The following is a 16,814-nucleotide window of genomic DNA, read 5'->3' on the forward strand; positions in this document are numbered from 1 at the left end:
TGTATGTATATAAAATTAATAAAAATATTAATAAAAATGGAAAACATCCCTAGCCCACTCATGATATGAATGTACTACAGGTTTACAACCTTTTATGAGTTGGGAATAACAACATCCTTAGTTCAGTTTTGTTTTAAAAAATGTAATAATTCTTACAAAGTTTGCAACCATTTTTTTTTTTCATTCAGTAGGTAAAACACAGCTAAAGGAAATAACAAATAACTACTATTGCAAACAACAAAAATTGCAAAGTCCCAATGTTCATACTTGTCATTAATGAAATGTAGAAACTGAATTTAGCTGCTAAGCATATTTATTTAAATATCTATTTTATTCCCCCTCCCCAGAATATTCAATTTGTTCTTTAATTCATTTGGAAGGAACACTCCATTTTCTGTGATTATGCCACCTGTAATGAGTTCTGCTGGTGTCACATCAAAAGCTGGATTCCAACAGTCAATACCTATGTTAAAAATAAAATATATTGAAACTATTTTTTGTCATAAAACAACTGCAACAAGCATGTATTTTAAAATTCAGCGCATTTCACACTAGTTAAATCTGAATTTTGATAACTGCTTAAAATAAACATACTAAAATTAGTTTAGAACAAGAGCAGCTCGTGCATAGGCACTGCGAAACTGCAGCACCCCCAGTTTTTCTCGATATATAAATATATTTATTAATTTATTTATATTTGCTTGTAATATTTAATTTTATCATCAACAATCCTATACAATTCTCTTATTTTATATAAAAAATAATAAAAATCCATCTTGTAGCACTTAGGAGGGCGAAGGACGCTAGCAGCACTGTGTTTACCACAGTGTCATATTGCTAGTATTTGCTATGTGCACAAGCATAGGCATGTCATAGTGAGATGCGAGCTATTAGTGTAATGTGGCACTGTCTGTCACACTGTTCCACTGTTGTTTATATGCAGTTTGCACCAGTAGTAGAGTGTTCATAGTGCTTATCGTGTTTACTCCATCTCTTTAAATATTTAGACATTACAATTAAAGACACAACATTTATTATAGTTTTTATTTTAGAACATTATTGGGGTTATGATAATGGATTTTATTTTTAAGTAATTTTGAATTATACTAAATTGTATAATTTTATCGATAATAAATAATATTTTTTCATGAAACAAAACAAGAAGAATATATTTTATTTTTAAGTAATATTGAATTATACCAAACCGTATAATTTTATCGATAATAAACAATATTTTTTCATGTTTAATTTTTTTTAAATTTTTACCATAGTTTTGATATTTTATCCAAACACATATACACTGTACTTACAGTGTGTATGTATATTTCGAAAGTTGCAGCACCCCCACGATTTCAAGCCACGAGCTGCTACTGGTTTAGAATAAATAATGTTAGTTTCAAACAGGGATTGCAAATTTAATAACTTCATTAGTATTGCTAAATACTTTTAAGAGGGTAATCAGATTAATTAATGACCTCTCTCTCACTGACATTCAGTTTCTGCCATATCCACTTTTACAGATACTTTCATGTTCAATGCCCTACTGAACTGGTGATTATTTCTTCCACTTTCTTGCAAAGCCCAGCCACTTGTCAACAACCGTTTATCATCTACCTTCAAACTTATCAAACCAAACTAATCCTCCACCTTCATTTCATCTACCTCTGTTCTTTGGAACAGCCTCCCTCAGTCCTCAAAGACTAGAATCTTCAGCTATTCAAAAAGAATGTCAGTAAATTTCTTCGTTCTTCTTATCCCTTTACCTACACTTGGCAATGATATTCTATAGCTCTTATAATCTTTAACTTGAAGGTCAAATATATAAAAACATTCCATTTTGTTGGAATTACAAACATTAATACAAACATTAATGACATACATAACCACTCAGAGGCATCAAAATGTCTATCTGTTATTCCTTACTAAACCTCTACTTGCATCCTGTACAACTACAGTTCTTCTCAACTACTCAAACTACATGATACATGGTGTCTTCCATAACATGAGCAAAATAGGTGCTTTTATTAGGTCTTATATTCCATACCAAAGGTGAACCCTTCTCTGTAATACACTCTGGCTGAAGATTTCCTTGGCTCCCTTTGTTGCTTTTATTTACCATTTTATAAATGGTTGAAGAAGATAAACTACAGAAAGTGTAATTGTACCAAAAGAAAAACCTGTCTTGAAAGCAAGATCCTGTTTGGCGTTTGCACACCACGGCGCTTGGCCACATGAAGGAAGACTTGGTTTCAAGTCTAGTCGGCGACTAGAGGAAATTTTTATAAGCCTTTTTTTGGTTCCCAAGTGAGTCGATCTCTGGCACTGGCAAGCGGGTTTTTCCTCCCGTAAACTCAAGAAAATTGACTGTAGAACCCACATTATTTCAGACATTAAATATATTGTGTTAGGGACCACGAGATGGCGGCACATTTGAGCCGTCTCTCTTCACTATGTACCGCTTAATTAGTGATAGCCTTGGGTCATCTATCTGATTGGTACCAGTGGAGATTGAACTGCCCACTCAGTCTCCAAAAGTTAGATAGGGCTAAATGGCCTCGCCTACTCCCATATACAGGAATAAAAAGGCGTTAGCTGATTTTTTTTTTTTTTTTTTTTTTGGTGGGCGAGGTGGTTATCAATTACTTGACTTACTCTTGATTTCAATAATACCATGACTGCCAATCAGGATCAGTTTTCTTTTCTTGCGTTATCTTTCACATCTAGCCTATTGTGGCATAAAAAAAAAAAAAAATCGATAACCTCCTCACCCACCAAAAAAGCTTTTATTTAAAAACACAACTCCTAACACTTTATAATCCCCAATCTTCATAACTTAGAACACCATTTTTCAAATTTGGGATCCAAGACCTGTCTAAGAATATTTGATTTTATTCTAGAAGAGGGAGGGCTTTAATAAATAATGCCCTTTAATAAATAGTGCCTCTCTTACAGACTCCCTCGAATTGCTTTCTCAGAGATGTACAGTTACTGCATTTGTCTCTTGTATAGGGATTTTCATGGACATTGTTCCATTCCTTCATACCAATTATTATTATTCAGGACTTCCATGGAGTCACATCTATAATGGCCCATGGAATGTACAACCAATCAACGTACAAAAAGCCAATTTTTACTCCTTGCTCAGCATCTCCATTTGCAACTTCCAAGAATGGCTCTAACTTCTGTTCTACTATATGAAAACTCTCTCAAGCATTAATCCTGTAAATACATCTCAAAAGTATAAATGTCGCAATCATATCAATCCCTCCGTCTTTTATCCAACCCAGTTTGCATGTCCTCTGTCTATCCTTATAATCTACACAGTACAGCCCTGGTATTATCTTTGTTATCAATCTCTGTATCCTTTTCAAGGTTACTTCACTCTCTTCAGATCCAGGTAACCTAATATGGGCACAGTAATCCAGATGTCTGAACAGGGATACATGAACATAATGGAATCATTACTTTTATCTCTGCTGATCAGAGTCCTCATAGTGGCAAACCTCTGTTAGTTTCACCACATTCAAAATATATCTTCTAAACTTCAAATGTTTATCAGTCATCACCCCAAGATTCCTTTGCTGCTGCCTCTAGTATAGTTCCACCAGTAGAGTATCTGATCTTGCACGAGTGAATACCAAATGCAACTACCCTGCATTTAGTTGCATTAAGATGAAATGTATTTGTTTGTTCATCTTCCCAGCTAATTCAAATCCTCTTGAAGGGCAACCACTATTACTAAGAGATATTAGTAATAGTGGTCTATTACTAATACCTAATTAGTAATAGTATACATTGCCACTACTAATACTCTTCCAAGATTTGTGTCATCCATAAATAACTGAATCCCTGTTATCATTGACAAAAGGTTAAAAAGCAAAGGTTCCAGTACTGAGCCCTGAGGGAGTCTCACTTGTGACCATTTCCTTGATACTGCTCTACACACAGAACTTTGTCTGATATCCATCAGACAGCCAATTTTCAATATAATTCACTAATTTAATATCTAACCATAAACATTATCATGTGGCACCATGTCAAATCTCTTTGGGGAAAAAAAACCTGCATATGCTTGAGGATATGTCTGTAAGAGAGGCACTATTTATTAAAGGGATTACTCCCCCCCCTTCTAGAATAAAATCAAACATTCTTAGACAGGTCTTGGATTAAAGTGCACTTGTTTCTTTATTATAAAAGATAAGCAGTTACTGAAACAAAAATGTCCCTTAACAAATCCATGGTGACCTTCACAGATAATATTACATCTGCCCAATTCTGTATACAACCTCTTATTAATTTTTTCCAAAATCTTAACAGCTGCAGAAGAAATACAAACTGGTCTATAGTTAGACACCTCAATTCTATTACCATCATTGTGCAATGGTTATTTTATTCTCCTTCCACTCCTTAGGCTTTTCCCAGATAGACTTTCACTAAAATACGCAAGTCAATGCACATGTCAGTTCCCCTCAGCGCAAGACAAAATCTCATCCAGTCCCACCTCCTTATTGAATTCCACAGTATTAGTATTTGAAATACACATTCCTCATGTACTTCTAAACCTCCAACCCTTTCCATCCCTCTGGGAATAAAACCTGCTTTTCTGGGATAAACTACCCAAATAAAGTGTTCATTAAATAGCATCATTTGCACTGGTCACCAGAAACCTATTTCCATCTAACAGGCCCATTCTTTCACAATCAATTCTCCTCCTACCAGCTGCATAATGAAAGAATCTCTTGGGATTTTAGTTGGACCGCAGTGCTAGTTTCTTCTCATATTCCATGTTTGTCTTCCTCACTATGCTAGTTTCTTTCCTGGTTTGAGTCCTATTTTCCTCATGCGATTGCATCTCTCTGTTTATACTTTTATCGAAATTCTTTTTTTCATCTGCAGCTACTGTTTGATTTCAACAGCCATCTACTTTTCATTAAATCATGTTATTTTTTCCACTTGAGAAATGTAATTTTGCCATTGTTGTTCATAAATATTTCTTAACTAGCTATTGTGCATCACTGATATTGCTCCCTTTCAGTTTTTCCGTCCATAGAATTTCACCTAGCTGATTTCAGATATTATTATAGTCACTTGCCTTAAAATTACACATAAATTCATTTCTCACTGATACTTATGCATATCTATCCAAATACCAAGTCAAGAATACATGATCAGTGACAAATTAAAATTTCCCATAATGATTGCTTACTCTGTGTTCCCTGGGCTATAGCTACATCCCACAAAGTATTTTGTTCAATCGACCTCACATCATACACTTCAAAAATCATTAATGCCATCTCGGGAGGACACAACTCATTACTTATATGTAACAATACACTCCCACCTTCTTATTGAATTCCACAGTATCAGTATTTGAAATACATTCACCACCCCATTAATGAATTTTTTTAATCATTTCTTAATTATTAATTGATTTTCTTTATTGCTTGATTAAATTTAAAAAATTAATTTAATCAAGAAAATTAAACTGATCATTAATTATCACCATACCCAGTTGCAGCAGTGGGAAACAACTGAATGCTACCCTTCCTAAACAGCCCCTATATAGTTAATATACAATTTAAGCAGCAGTGGCTATAGCACAGAGCTCCAAGGCACTCTGTGCTATAGCCACTGCAACACCAGCCATCCTCATTCTCCGTAAATTCTACTCCACCATATACTACTCTCTGGCATCTGTTTGACAGTTGTGTCCCTCATTTCTGCCACTAGATTCATATCTATTATCATTCGCACCAACTCATGTAAAAGAGGTTTCTGGAAAGTAAGGTAACACTTTTTTTTTCTCTTAATAATGGTGAAGGGGAATGAGATAAAATATGGTGGACAGATAAATCTTTAATAACATTTAAAAAGACTGCCATTGCAGTATGGTGCTACTATATCCTCGCAGCTAATTCAAGTTTCAAGATAGCAGTTATCATGCAAGTGTGGTGTCTGAGAAGTTATTCATTTCTAGCAAGCAAAAGGGGCTTCACCAAGTGGCGTTCACCATGAATGTCACATGGTGAAAATGTGATGTCAAAAAAGCAGGTGTGTTTTTGGAGCAATGAATTTAAAGCGGACTGTGGCGACATTAAGACTGATATCGGGTGAGTAGGCCTTCAGTGGGCATGACAGAAGACAACATTCCATGCATTAAGGGCATCATTCTTGAAGATTGGCAAGTGAAATTGCACAAGTGGCGAACTTGTGATGACCTTGGCTTTCAAAAGGTGTGCTCTCATTGGGTGCCTAAGACAGTTGTCAGAGGAGCGTAAGGCAGCCACAGCAATACAGCTACAGAGGCCAGGATTTTCTCACTCACCTAGTCACTGATCCATAACCTGGAAACATCTGCAACCTCCTGTGCTCAAAAAATTCAAAACTGTTCCCACTGTCTGAAAAGTAATGGCCACAGTGTTCTGAGATTGCCAAGGTATTCTGTTGGTGGACTTCTTGCTGAAGAGAGGAACAATCAATGCACAGCTTTACTATGCAATGATAGACAAACTAAAAGCCAACGAGCAGGACTCCTGATAAGGAGTGCGATTTTGGTGCATGACAGTATAACTAATTTCCCTATAATCATTGGGAAACTTTGCCACCCCCCCCCCCTACAACCCAGACTTAGTGCCTTTAGCCTTCCATTTGTTTGCTCCCCCACCCCAAAGAAACACCTTTCCAGAAGGCATTTCACTACAGATGAGGAAGTTCATCAAGCAGCATGATGTTGGTTACTAGGTGTGGGCACGGACTTCTTCAGTACTCGTATTGATAAATTAATCCATCATTGGGACAAGTGCATTAATAAATTTGGATACTTTGTGGAGAAGTAGTGCATGTTCACTTATTTCTTGGTGTATAATTTCAACTTCCTATTAAACATCCTCAAGAAAAAGAAAAAAAAAGTGTGTTACCTTACTTTTCGGAAACTCCCTCATAATAGCATTCCTTCTAATAAAGGTATTCTAATACCTTTGTAAAGTCCAGCAGAATTATGTGTAGCCAAAAGAGACAAGCTAGCCAGAGAATACAAAGTTCCCAAGTTGATTGGTCCGGACAAGCTGATTTTAGTATGTTTAGCATCAGCGATTGATTGAAATCCAAGGGAAACATGAAATAGGAAATTAAATATATATATATATAGATGGATAACTTCAAAATTAGGACACTACTGCCCCCCCCCCCCCCCCCGGTCCATATCCAACAACCTCCCTACTACGAAAATTGGAGACAACTTCCATAAGACATGGTGCTACATACTGAAATTTTGGGGGCTGAAAGATAAATTCTTTTTGAAAATATTTAGCCATAATTGATTATTTTTTCTGGATTACTATATTTATGAGTGTTAGTTTGCTGGACTGTGTGGTTTTAAAAGCTTTTATTGTTGTTTACTGTATATAATATTGTATGTCATTGCTCCAATGTTTAGAAGTGGGAGTACAACATGCAAGAATTTGCTTGCTGTGTGTGAGAGAGAAATGTGTTCACTTCTTGATGCACTTTTAACACACAATGTGTGTTAGAAGTGCATCAAGAGTTAGTGCCAGAGGTGTAAGGAGAATAAGACCAACAGCAGCAGTGAGCTGAACAACAGAATGAAGAGAATGACCAGATCATGATGAAGGAGATGGTGTGCTTATGTGGAGTTTTCCACAGAATAAAACATGACATTGATTCATTTGGAAAAACACAGGGCAAGGAATATGACATGGAAGTGAAAGAAGGAAAGATGTGAGGGCAGAGAAAGCAAAGTATGAAAGAGCATAAGAATCAAATTCTGTATGGTGAATCCATAACTAGAAAAATTCTTGAGGAGAGGATGATGAAATCCTGTTTTGCTAGAGCCAAAATTAAGGATATTAGTGATGCCATCAGGATGCAAAGAGGAAAGGTGAAAGACATGATTATTTGGACTGGTACTAATGATATAAAAGGTGAAAAGTGTGGTAAGTGACAATATATGAAAGGGATGCTGGTACAAGAAAATAAGCATAGCGAAAGAGAAAGTAAAAGTTGTGAGTCTTAAACTATGGTATGATAGAGGAGATCTGAGATAAACAGCAGTTATTGTGAATGACAGTGCACGGATTATGCATGTAGAATGGTGTGGAGTTTGTGGATGTATGGAGATAGTTGCCTGCCTGGTTGATTAACTGAATAGCATACCTACTCTCCAAACAACAGGTTGTGGATTTGAATATCACCATGGGCATGGATGTTTGCAAAAGACTGCTCTGGACAAGATTATACAGCTCCTTTGAGTTGCCTTGTCTTTTTTGTTTTAAGAAAAGAAAGAAAAATAATAAAAATAAAGACATTTGATGGAAAGAAGGCAGGTGGTTTAACATAAGACATGTGGTTACATAAGTGGTTACTTACATAAGGCAGGTGGTTTATTATATTCAGGAGTCTTCTGCAACTATTACTGTGACAGTTCAAAAAGTGCAGAGTCAGGAAAAGTAGAATGTTTAAGGGAGAATGCAAGTGAGTGTGAATCCAGGCAACCTAGAATAGAGTGGGAGTAAGTGGGAGAGTGATCATCAATTTCCTGATATTTACCCTCAAGGGGTGTTCATGTTACTATGACAGAACTACATGATTAAGTTTACATTATTATTAATCTCCTATCAATAATTTTTTTCCAAATTACTCTATTACTTGTGAGCACTCCAATTTAGTCATATCTAACATTTCATGATTCTAAGACGCTGCTGAGTGAATCAATCCACTTATAATTTGGTCTTCCTGTGGGTCTCTTTCTTACCATCTTGGCATCAAACTGTTTTGCTAACCTATCCTCACCCATTCTATATAAGTGGCCATTTGACGTTAGGTTAGCTCTGTTCACACACTCTTGAATGCTAATAGTGTCAAGCTTCTTTCTAATATCTTCATATTTAATATGATTGTGCCATTGATGCCATCGGTTCACTCCCCTAATTTTTCTCAGAACCCTCATATATGTGGTCTAGTCTTTGATTAAGTTCTTTATTTCTAATGAATCTCTCAGATCCATATCTGGTTTGAACACTGTCTTGTATATATACTGCTAGTCTGATGTTTGGGAGAGTGATTACAATGTTAAATGTAGCCTAAGGTTCTTATCTTTAGTAGAATAATCAAGACAAGGTATAAGGAAGGTTGTGGAATGAAGGCATATTGCAATTTATGTATACAAATGTCAAACGCATTCAAAATAAGGGAGAGGAGTTCTGGCATTGGTTAGCTTAACTTCACCAAAAGTTATAACCATTAGTGATGCTTGGTTGACTGAAGATGATATATTCATGGGAATAAAATGCAATGGGTATAATATTTTCAGAGAGGAAAGAAGGAAAATAATGGGAGGAGAGGTTGGCTAATGATGGCAGAAGAGCTGAAGTCAAAAAGAGGAGAAGTTCATTTCAGTGTGAGAAAGAGGCCAACAGGTGAACCATGTATAGTTGGTCACAGCTGGAAGGGGAGGGGGATAAGGAAAAAATGTAAAAGGCATGCATTGGCAAATAAAGATGATGAGTGCAAGTCAAATAATTGAGGATTTTTGAATATGGGAACTATTCTGTCATATCAAAAAAATTTTTTTTTAAATAAATAAATATGCTAACACATTTTACTCCCCTATAGCATAGAGTAGAAGAGGCCATTTGAGCTCTATCTAACTTCTGAAGACTGGAGGGACAGTTCAAACCAGAAGTCAATCAGAGATAGCTGGCCCAAGACTATCACTAATTATAAACAATATCCAGTGGAGAGATAGCTGACAAATGCTGCCATCTTGTGCTGTCTCTAATTCTAATATCATAAATATTTATTGTCTGAAAATAGTGTGAATTCTGCAGTCAATTTTCTTGAGTTTATGGGACGAAAAACTCGAGTTTCCATGGGGGAAAAAACTGCTTTCCAGTGTCAGAGACTGACTAGCTCTGAAACTAGTCAAAGAAAGACTTAGAAAAGTTCCTCTAGCCAGTGTCTAGAATTGAACCTTGGTCTTTGTTCAGGCAGCTTACTGCTGCGGAATACAAATGCCACTTCCGCTGAACTACACATACTCTATTATAATTTCAACTATTCTAATTCACTCCACAATTGCAAGGAGGAATGATCACAGGAAAGGAAGGAAATGGAATTTATAAAGCTGCTAAGAGATAACTCTTGAGACAGCATGTAATGGAAGTGACTCAAGTTTCAGGAATGCTTGAACCTGTCACAGCATCAGAGAACTTGGCAATAACCAATGAAGCATACTGCCTCTGCATGAAGAAACTGATCATTTGGTCTTGATCCAGAAGACTGCTAGACATATAGAATTTTCTGTTAATAAAAGGTATACGTGGAATTACAAGGTGGGTGATTATGACAAGCTGAGGAGTTACTTTTGCAGCAGTGCTATAGCATAACAATTTGGAGCAGAGAGATATTAGCAAGTGAATGGGAGATGGCCAAGGAGTGTTTAAAGAGAACAGTTCAGACTGCATACACAGAGTCATGAGGATAAATCAGTTAGGAGTTATAACTGGTAATTAATTTACGGAATTAACAATGCATATAAAGTATATTAATTAAAGATAACTTTAATGAATCACTTCTATATTTCGGCAATGTCACATTGCCATCTTCAGGAACATAAAGATATGGTATGTGCACTAAGGAACTAACAAAGCAAATGAGGAAGAAAGTAAGAAACTAATTTTGTTCCTAAAGTCCTAATGGTGCCCTCTTGCGGGCTAATTTGGTAGTCTTGGCAGTTGGGCTGAAGTTCTCGTAATGAAAGTCTCCCAAATTTGGGGCAGTTTCATGCACCCAAATTTGTTGAGGTTAGGAACGTTTTTTAGAGCTGCTGAAGATTCTTTGAATAATCTTTCGTATTTAAACTTGCTGCGATGGATTATTTTTGTTTTCTTCCAACGAATTTTATGGTGGGTATCTAAGGCATGGTCTGCCAGCCCAGAGCGGCTGTACTGGTGAAACCGGATGTAGTCTTGGTGTTCTGAAATCCTGATATTTGTTGTTCTGCCTGTTTGGCCAAAGTAGGACAATTTGCAGCTGCAAGGGACCTGGTACACACCAGGTAGGTCTAGGGGAAGTGGTTGGTCTTTGGTAGAGCAGATAAGGGATGCCAACTTTTTATATGGTCTGTAACAGGAAGTAAGGTCATATTTTTTGAGGATATTAGTTATTTTTTCAGAAGTGCCCTGGATGTAGGGGATAGTGATGGACTTGGTGTAGTATTTTTTGGATTTTTTTGGGGTTATAGCCATTGGCTAAGAAAGTGTTGAGGATGTGATTTAGTTCCATAGTCAGGGCCTTGTCATCTGAGCAGATTAATTTTGCCCTGTTATATAGTGTTTTTATCACCCCATATTGTTGTGAGGGGTGGTGGTGGGATTGTTGGTGAATGTACCCTCCCCCGTCCACAATAAAGACTACACCAAGTCTATCACTATCCCCTACATCCAGGGCACCTCTGAAAAAATAACTAATATCCTCAAAAAATATGACCTTACTTCCTGTTACAGACCATATAAAAAGTTGGCATCCTTTATCCGCTCTACCAAAGACCAACCACTTCCCCTAGACCTACCTGGTGTATACCAGGTCCCTTGCAGCTGCAAATTGTCCTACTTTGGCCAAACAGGCAGAACAACAAATATCAGGATTTCAGAACACCAAGACTACATCCGGTTTCACCAGTACAGCCGCTCTGGGCTGGCAGACCATGCCTTAGATACCCACCATAAAATTCATTGGAAGAAAACAAAAATAATCCATCGCAGCAAGTTTAAATATGAAAGATTATTCAAAGAATCTTCAGCAGCTCTAAAAAACGTTCCTAACCTCAACAAATTTGGGTGCATGAAACTGCCCCAAATTTGGGAGACTTTCATTATGAGAACTTCAGCCAAACTGCCAAGACTACCAAATTAGCCCGCAAGAGGGCACCATTAGGACTTTAGGAACAAAATTAGTTTCTTACTTTCTTCCTCATTTGCTTTGTTAGTTCCTTAGTGCACATACCATATCTTTATGTTCCTGAAGATGGCAATGTGACATTGCCGAAATATAGAAGTGATTCATTAAAGTTATCTTTAATTAATATACTTTATATGCGTTGTTAATTCTGTAAATTAATTACCAGTTATGTCTAACCAACGTATAAGTCTTACTACTAGAATCAGTTAGGAGTTAGATGGATAAATAGCATAATTAAGCAGCAGTTGTAGAATAAGAAAATGTTGTGAAAGGAATATAAAGAAAAAAGTGATCGGCATGCTCATGACCAGTACAAGACACAGGCAAGAAGGGTGATCTGTGTAGTAAGGAAATTCAAATCTTATAAGCAGAAGCTAGCTGATGAGGCCAGAAGAAATCCTAAAGAGTTCTTTCACTAAGAGGGCAGTATAAGGAAGAATGACTATGGAAGCATGACTAACAAGTGCCAATTTGAGTGATCATTTTGCAAGGATATACTATTTAGTGGTGTATAGCATCATTACATTGTGATACTGCAGTGATAGATGTGAAACTGACTGATGAGAGAGTGGAGGTAGATGAATGAAAGGTACTTAGGGTACAGCCGAATGCCAATGCAAACACAGCCATGGGATTAGATGGCATATAACAAAGTGCAAGGGAATTAGCACCTCCTCTGACCAAGCCAAACATACCAATGGAGAGGAAAGAAGACAAAACAGTTCTATTGTATTAATTTGCTAATTCAAGACATCATCATCCTTTCAGGGATTTAGGCCCAGTGAACTGTTCCAGTCTCTTTCCATCTTTTCCTTGATCATCTATGACTTCTATATCTGTCTTTCAACTGGGTTGCATTGGAGTATTTTTATTTTATTATTTATTATTTTTTTTTTCTAGGGTAGTCATGAACTGTCCATTCTTTTGATATGGTCAATCCACTTCTTTTTGTATTCATATACTTTGTCTAATACTGAGTCTACTTTTAGTTCTTTATGCATTTTTCTTTGAGTCTTTTTTTTTTTTTTTTTTTTTTTTTTTTGTCCCAGAGAGTATAGCCTGCTGTCCTTCACAGGAATTTTCATTTCTTCAGTTTCTATTCTATTTTTTTCTGCAGTTTTTATGGTCTGTAATTCACTTCTCTACAGTATAAAAGGCCTTACCAAAACTTTAAAAACTTCTCTTACTCTTGTATGCTTTTGATTTAAAGTTGGTTAGGTTTGAAAATATTATTGATCATTCCTAATGAGAGAATGGAGGTAGAGGAAGATGAGGCTACTTCATCATCATCAAATTCCTGCCATGTACCCTCAAGGGGTGTACAGGATATAATAGTACTACATGAAAAAAATTACATCATTATTAATTTCCTATCTACAATTTTCTTCCAAATCAGTCTGTTACTTGTCAAGACTCCAACATTATCAGATCTTATATTTCTATCGTCTAAAGCACTTTGTACCGTATCAATCCACCTATATCTTGGTCTTCCTCTGGATCGTTTTCCTGCCAACCAGGCAGAGAACACTTGTTTTGCTAATCTTTCCTCGCCCATTCTGTTTAAGTGACCATACCACCTAAGATTAGCTCTGCTAACGCATTCCTGGATGCTAACAATGTCAAGTTCTTTCCTAATATCATCGTTTTTAATATGATATTGCCACTGATGCATTCTGTTCATGCCTATAATCTTTCTCAGGACTCTCATATCTGTGGTCTCTAGTCTTTGGTCAAGTGTTTTACTTCTGACCCAGCTCTCAGATCCATAAGTTAAAACTGGTTTGAACACTGTCTTGTATATATACAGCTAATTTAGTGTTCCAACTGATTTCTCTCTTATTCCATATGAATTTATTCAATTCACTTCCCACCATACCAGCTTTCCTGATTCTGTTGTCTATTTCCATATTGAATTTACCATCTTCAGTAAAAATCGTGCCTAAATAGCTGAAATGTTTTACTTGTTCCACAGGTTCTCCATTCACAACACAGTTGACATTTTCAATGATTCTGCCTATTTTCATTGTCTTTGTTTTTTTATTGCTGACCTTCATACCATATCTATTACAACAGTTATTGAATTTAGTCAGAGAATCTTGCAGACTTGTAGCAGATTTATTTAGAAGTATAACATCATCCGCATAAAGCAAAGAGCTGACATTAACATCTCCAATTTTGATATCATGTATAATACCACTTTCCTTCATAATGTGATCCATATAGATAATGAATAACAGAGGGGATAATGTACATCCCTGTCTCGCACCAGATTTAACATTAAACCATCTTCCTGTACTTCCTTCAATTCTAACTGCTGACTTACAACTCAAATAAAGACTAAATATTGCATGATATAATGCCCCATTGACACCATATAACTGAAGCGTATTGAATAGCTTCTCTCTTGGCACCTTGTCATATGCCTTTTCCAGATCGACAAAACTTAAATACAGATCTTTGTTATATTCCCATGCTTTCTCGACTATTTGTCGTAAAGTGAAGATCTGATCCTGACAGCCTCTATTTGGCCTGAATCCAGCTTGTTCTTCACCAAGCTTTTCTTCCACAATTCTTCTCAACCGTTTCTCAAGTATACTTGCATAGATCTTGCCAGGAACACTCAGTAGGGAAATATCTCTGTAATTCTCACATGCAGTTTTATTTCCCTTTTTATATATGGGTACTATGAGAGCTCTACTCCAATCATCGGGAATTTGTCCCTCTGTCCAGGCTTTTTGAACTATGCAGTGCAGCCACTGTAAGACTCTTATACCACCATACTTCAGCATTTCTGGTCGAATATCATCTACTCCTGCTGCCTTTCCACATTTTAAGCCTTTGATGGCTTTTTCTACTTCTAGTATGGATATGTATTCCTGACTGCATGCCTGGTCAGTGTTTTTTACCACTGTGCTGTCATCACTGCTTGTTTCATTTAACAGTTTTTCAAAGTAATTACTCCATACTTCAAGGATATCTTTTTCTCCCGTTTTCATGTCACCTTTATCATCTCGAATTCCTTTTACAGCACTCTTTCCTCCATTCTTAAGCTTCTTCAACAACCTCCAGAATATTTTGCCACCTTCTTGATATTTATTTTCTATATTCTTGCCAAAGTCCTCCCATGACTTTTGTTTAGCTTGTTTTACACAGTGTTTAGCATTCTTGCATTTGTCTCTATATTCTCTAAGAGCACAAGCTGACTTATTTGACAGGAACTTTTGGTATGCTTTCTTCTTTTCCTTCACTGCCTCTTTAACTTCCTGTGTCCACCAGGGAGTTCTCATTTTTTTATCCTTACAGATAACCTCACCACATACCTCTCTGGCAGAATCAATCAATGTTTTCTTCAGAGTTTGCCACTGAATCTTCAAGGTTTGATCCCTGTTCTCAAACTCTTTCATTTTTTCTTCAATAATATTTTTGTATTTTAGCCTACAGTTCACATCTGAGAGTTGCTCAACTTTTATTCGCTTTAAAACTTTCTTACATGTTATTCTTTTCAATATGAAATTCAATTTTATCCTGCTCAAGACTAAATAGTGATCACTTCTAATTTCAAATCCTCTGTACACTCTGGTGTCCTGCACCAGGGAGAAAACATCACTATCAACAATAACATAGTCAATGAGACTTTTCTTATTCCTAGCCTCTTCTCTCCATGTGAATTTGTGCACATTTTTATGTTGGAACATGGTGTTAGTAATAACCAGTCCATGTCCTGAGCAGAAATCCAACAGATATTTGCTATTATTATTAGCTTTGCTCTTTTCTCTAAATTTTCCCAAAATATTTTTGTATGTCTCACAATCATTTCCTACTCTGCTATTTAGATCCCCAACAAGGACCAACTTTTCATTTTTCATTGTGTCAGTTGCTTTTTCTAAAGCCTCAAAAAATTCCTCCACTTCTACCTTAGTAGAACCTTCTGTGGGACCATAGGCACAAATAAGTCTCATTGTCCAGTTCCCCATTCTCATATTTGCCCACATTACTCTACTTGAGACTGACTTCCATTCAAGAAGATTAGCCTCATATTTTGTGTTGAATACTATGGCTACTCCTTCTTTTCCTTGATTGTCATTGCCTGAATATAACATTTTGTATTTATTGCTCAGAAAGATCTCACCAGTTTTGGTCTTTATTGTTTCAGTCACCCCTATTATGTCGATCTGGTACTTATCTAATTCCTCAGCTAGCTCCATTTCTTTGCCATTTAGGCTTCTTACTTGATAGTACCGATCTTTAACTCTATTGATGTTGAGTTGGGGTTTATTTTCAGATTTGTTCCAGTAGCTGACTTTTCGCTGTTCGCCCTGGTTCCCTGGCGAAAACAACGGGGGCCTTGTTTAACCGGGCAATGCCCCAGCCGGCATGAAATTTTGTCATGTTGTACCATCATTCTATATTTTGGTTTAAACAATAAGAATACAATTTGGTCGGCTAAATCCCAAATTGCCAGCCCATCCTCGTCCATTCAGTATCCAAGTAGATACCCAACAGGGTGCACCACGAGAAGGTGAGGATTGGACATTAGGTCAGAAGCCCTGGTCGGTTCTCCGCATTCCTTTAAAGGCTATGTGGAGGTCTCCTCTCAGTTATACAGCTTTGACCTTTAAGCACCCCTTTCTTCAAGACAGAAATAACTAATTATACGCCAGTCATTATCTCAGGAGAAGGCATAGAGTTCAGGTATTGGAGAAGTTAGTAAAAGAAAGAATTTAGGACTGGAGAAGGCATAGAGTTCAGGTATTGGAGAAGTTAGTAAAAGAAAGAATTTAGGACTGGAAGGGCATGAATATACTTTATAAGCAGCAACATCCTTTTGCAAGGGGACT

At 36.6% G+C, this 16,814-nt stretch overlaps 1 protein-coding gene across 1 annotated transcript in view; it reads right to left on the reverse strand.

The window, feature by feature from the left end:
• Positions 1-295: 295 nt before the first annotated feature.
• LOC150104577 (methylthioribose-1-phosphate isomerase) overlaps positions 296-16,814 on the reverse strand; it is a 147,141-nt gene continuing 130,622 nt past the window's right edge. Inside the window, exon 6 of the mRNA XM_090395789.1 lies at positions 296-463. Coding sequence (XP_090251915.1) covers positions 318-463 — 146 coding nt within the window. The 3' untranslated portion in view covers positions 296-317. The remainder of the gene's footprint in view (positions 464-16,814) is intronic.

The sequence above is a fragment of the Typopeltis vanoorti genome, chromosome 7 (assembly GCF_054136105.1).
Source record: "Typopeltis vanoorti isolate ZY-2024b chromosome 7, IOZ_Tvanoo_1.0, whole genome shotgun sequence".
Taxonomy (NCBI): domain Eukaryota; kingdom Metazoa; phylum Arthropoda; class Arachnida; order Uropygi; family Thelyphonidae; genus Typopeltis; species Typopeltis vanoorti.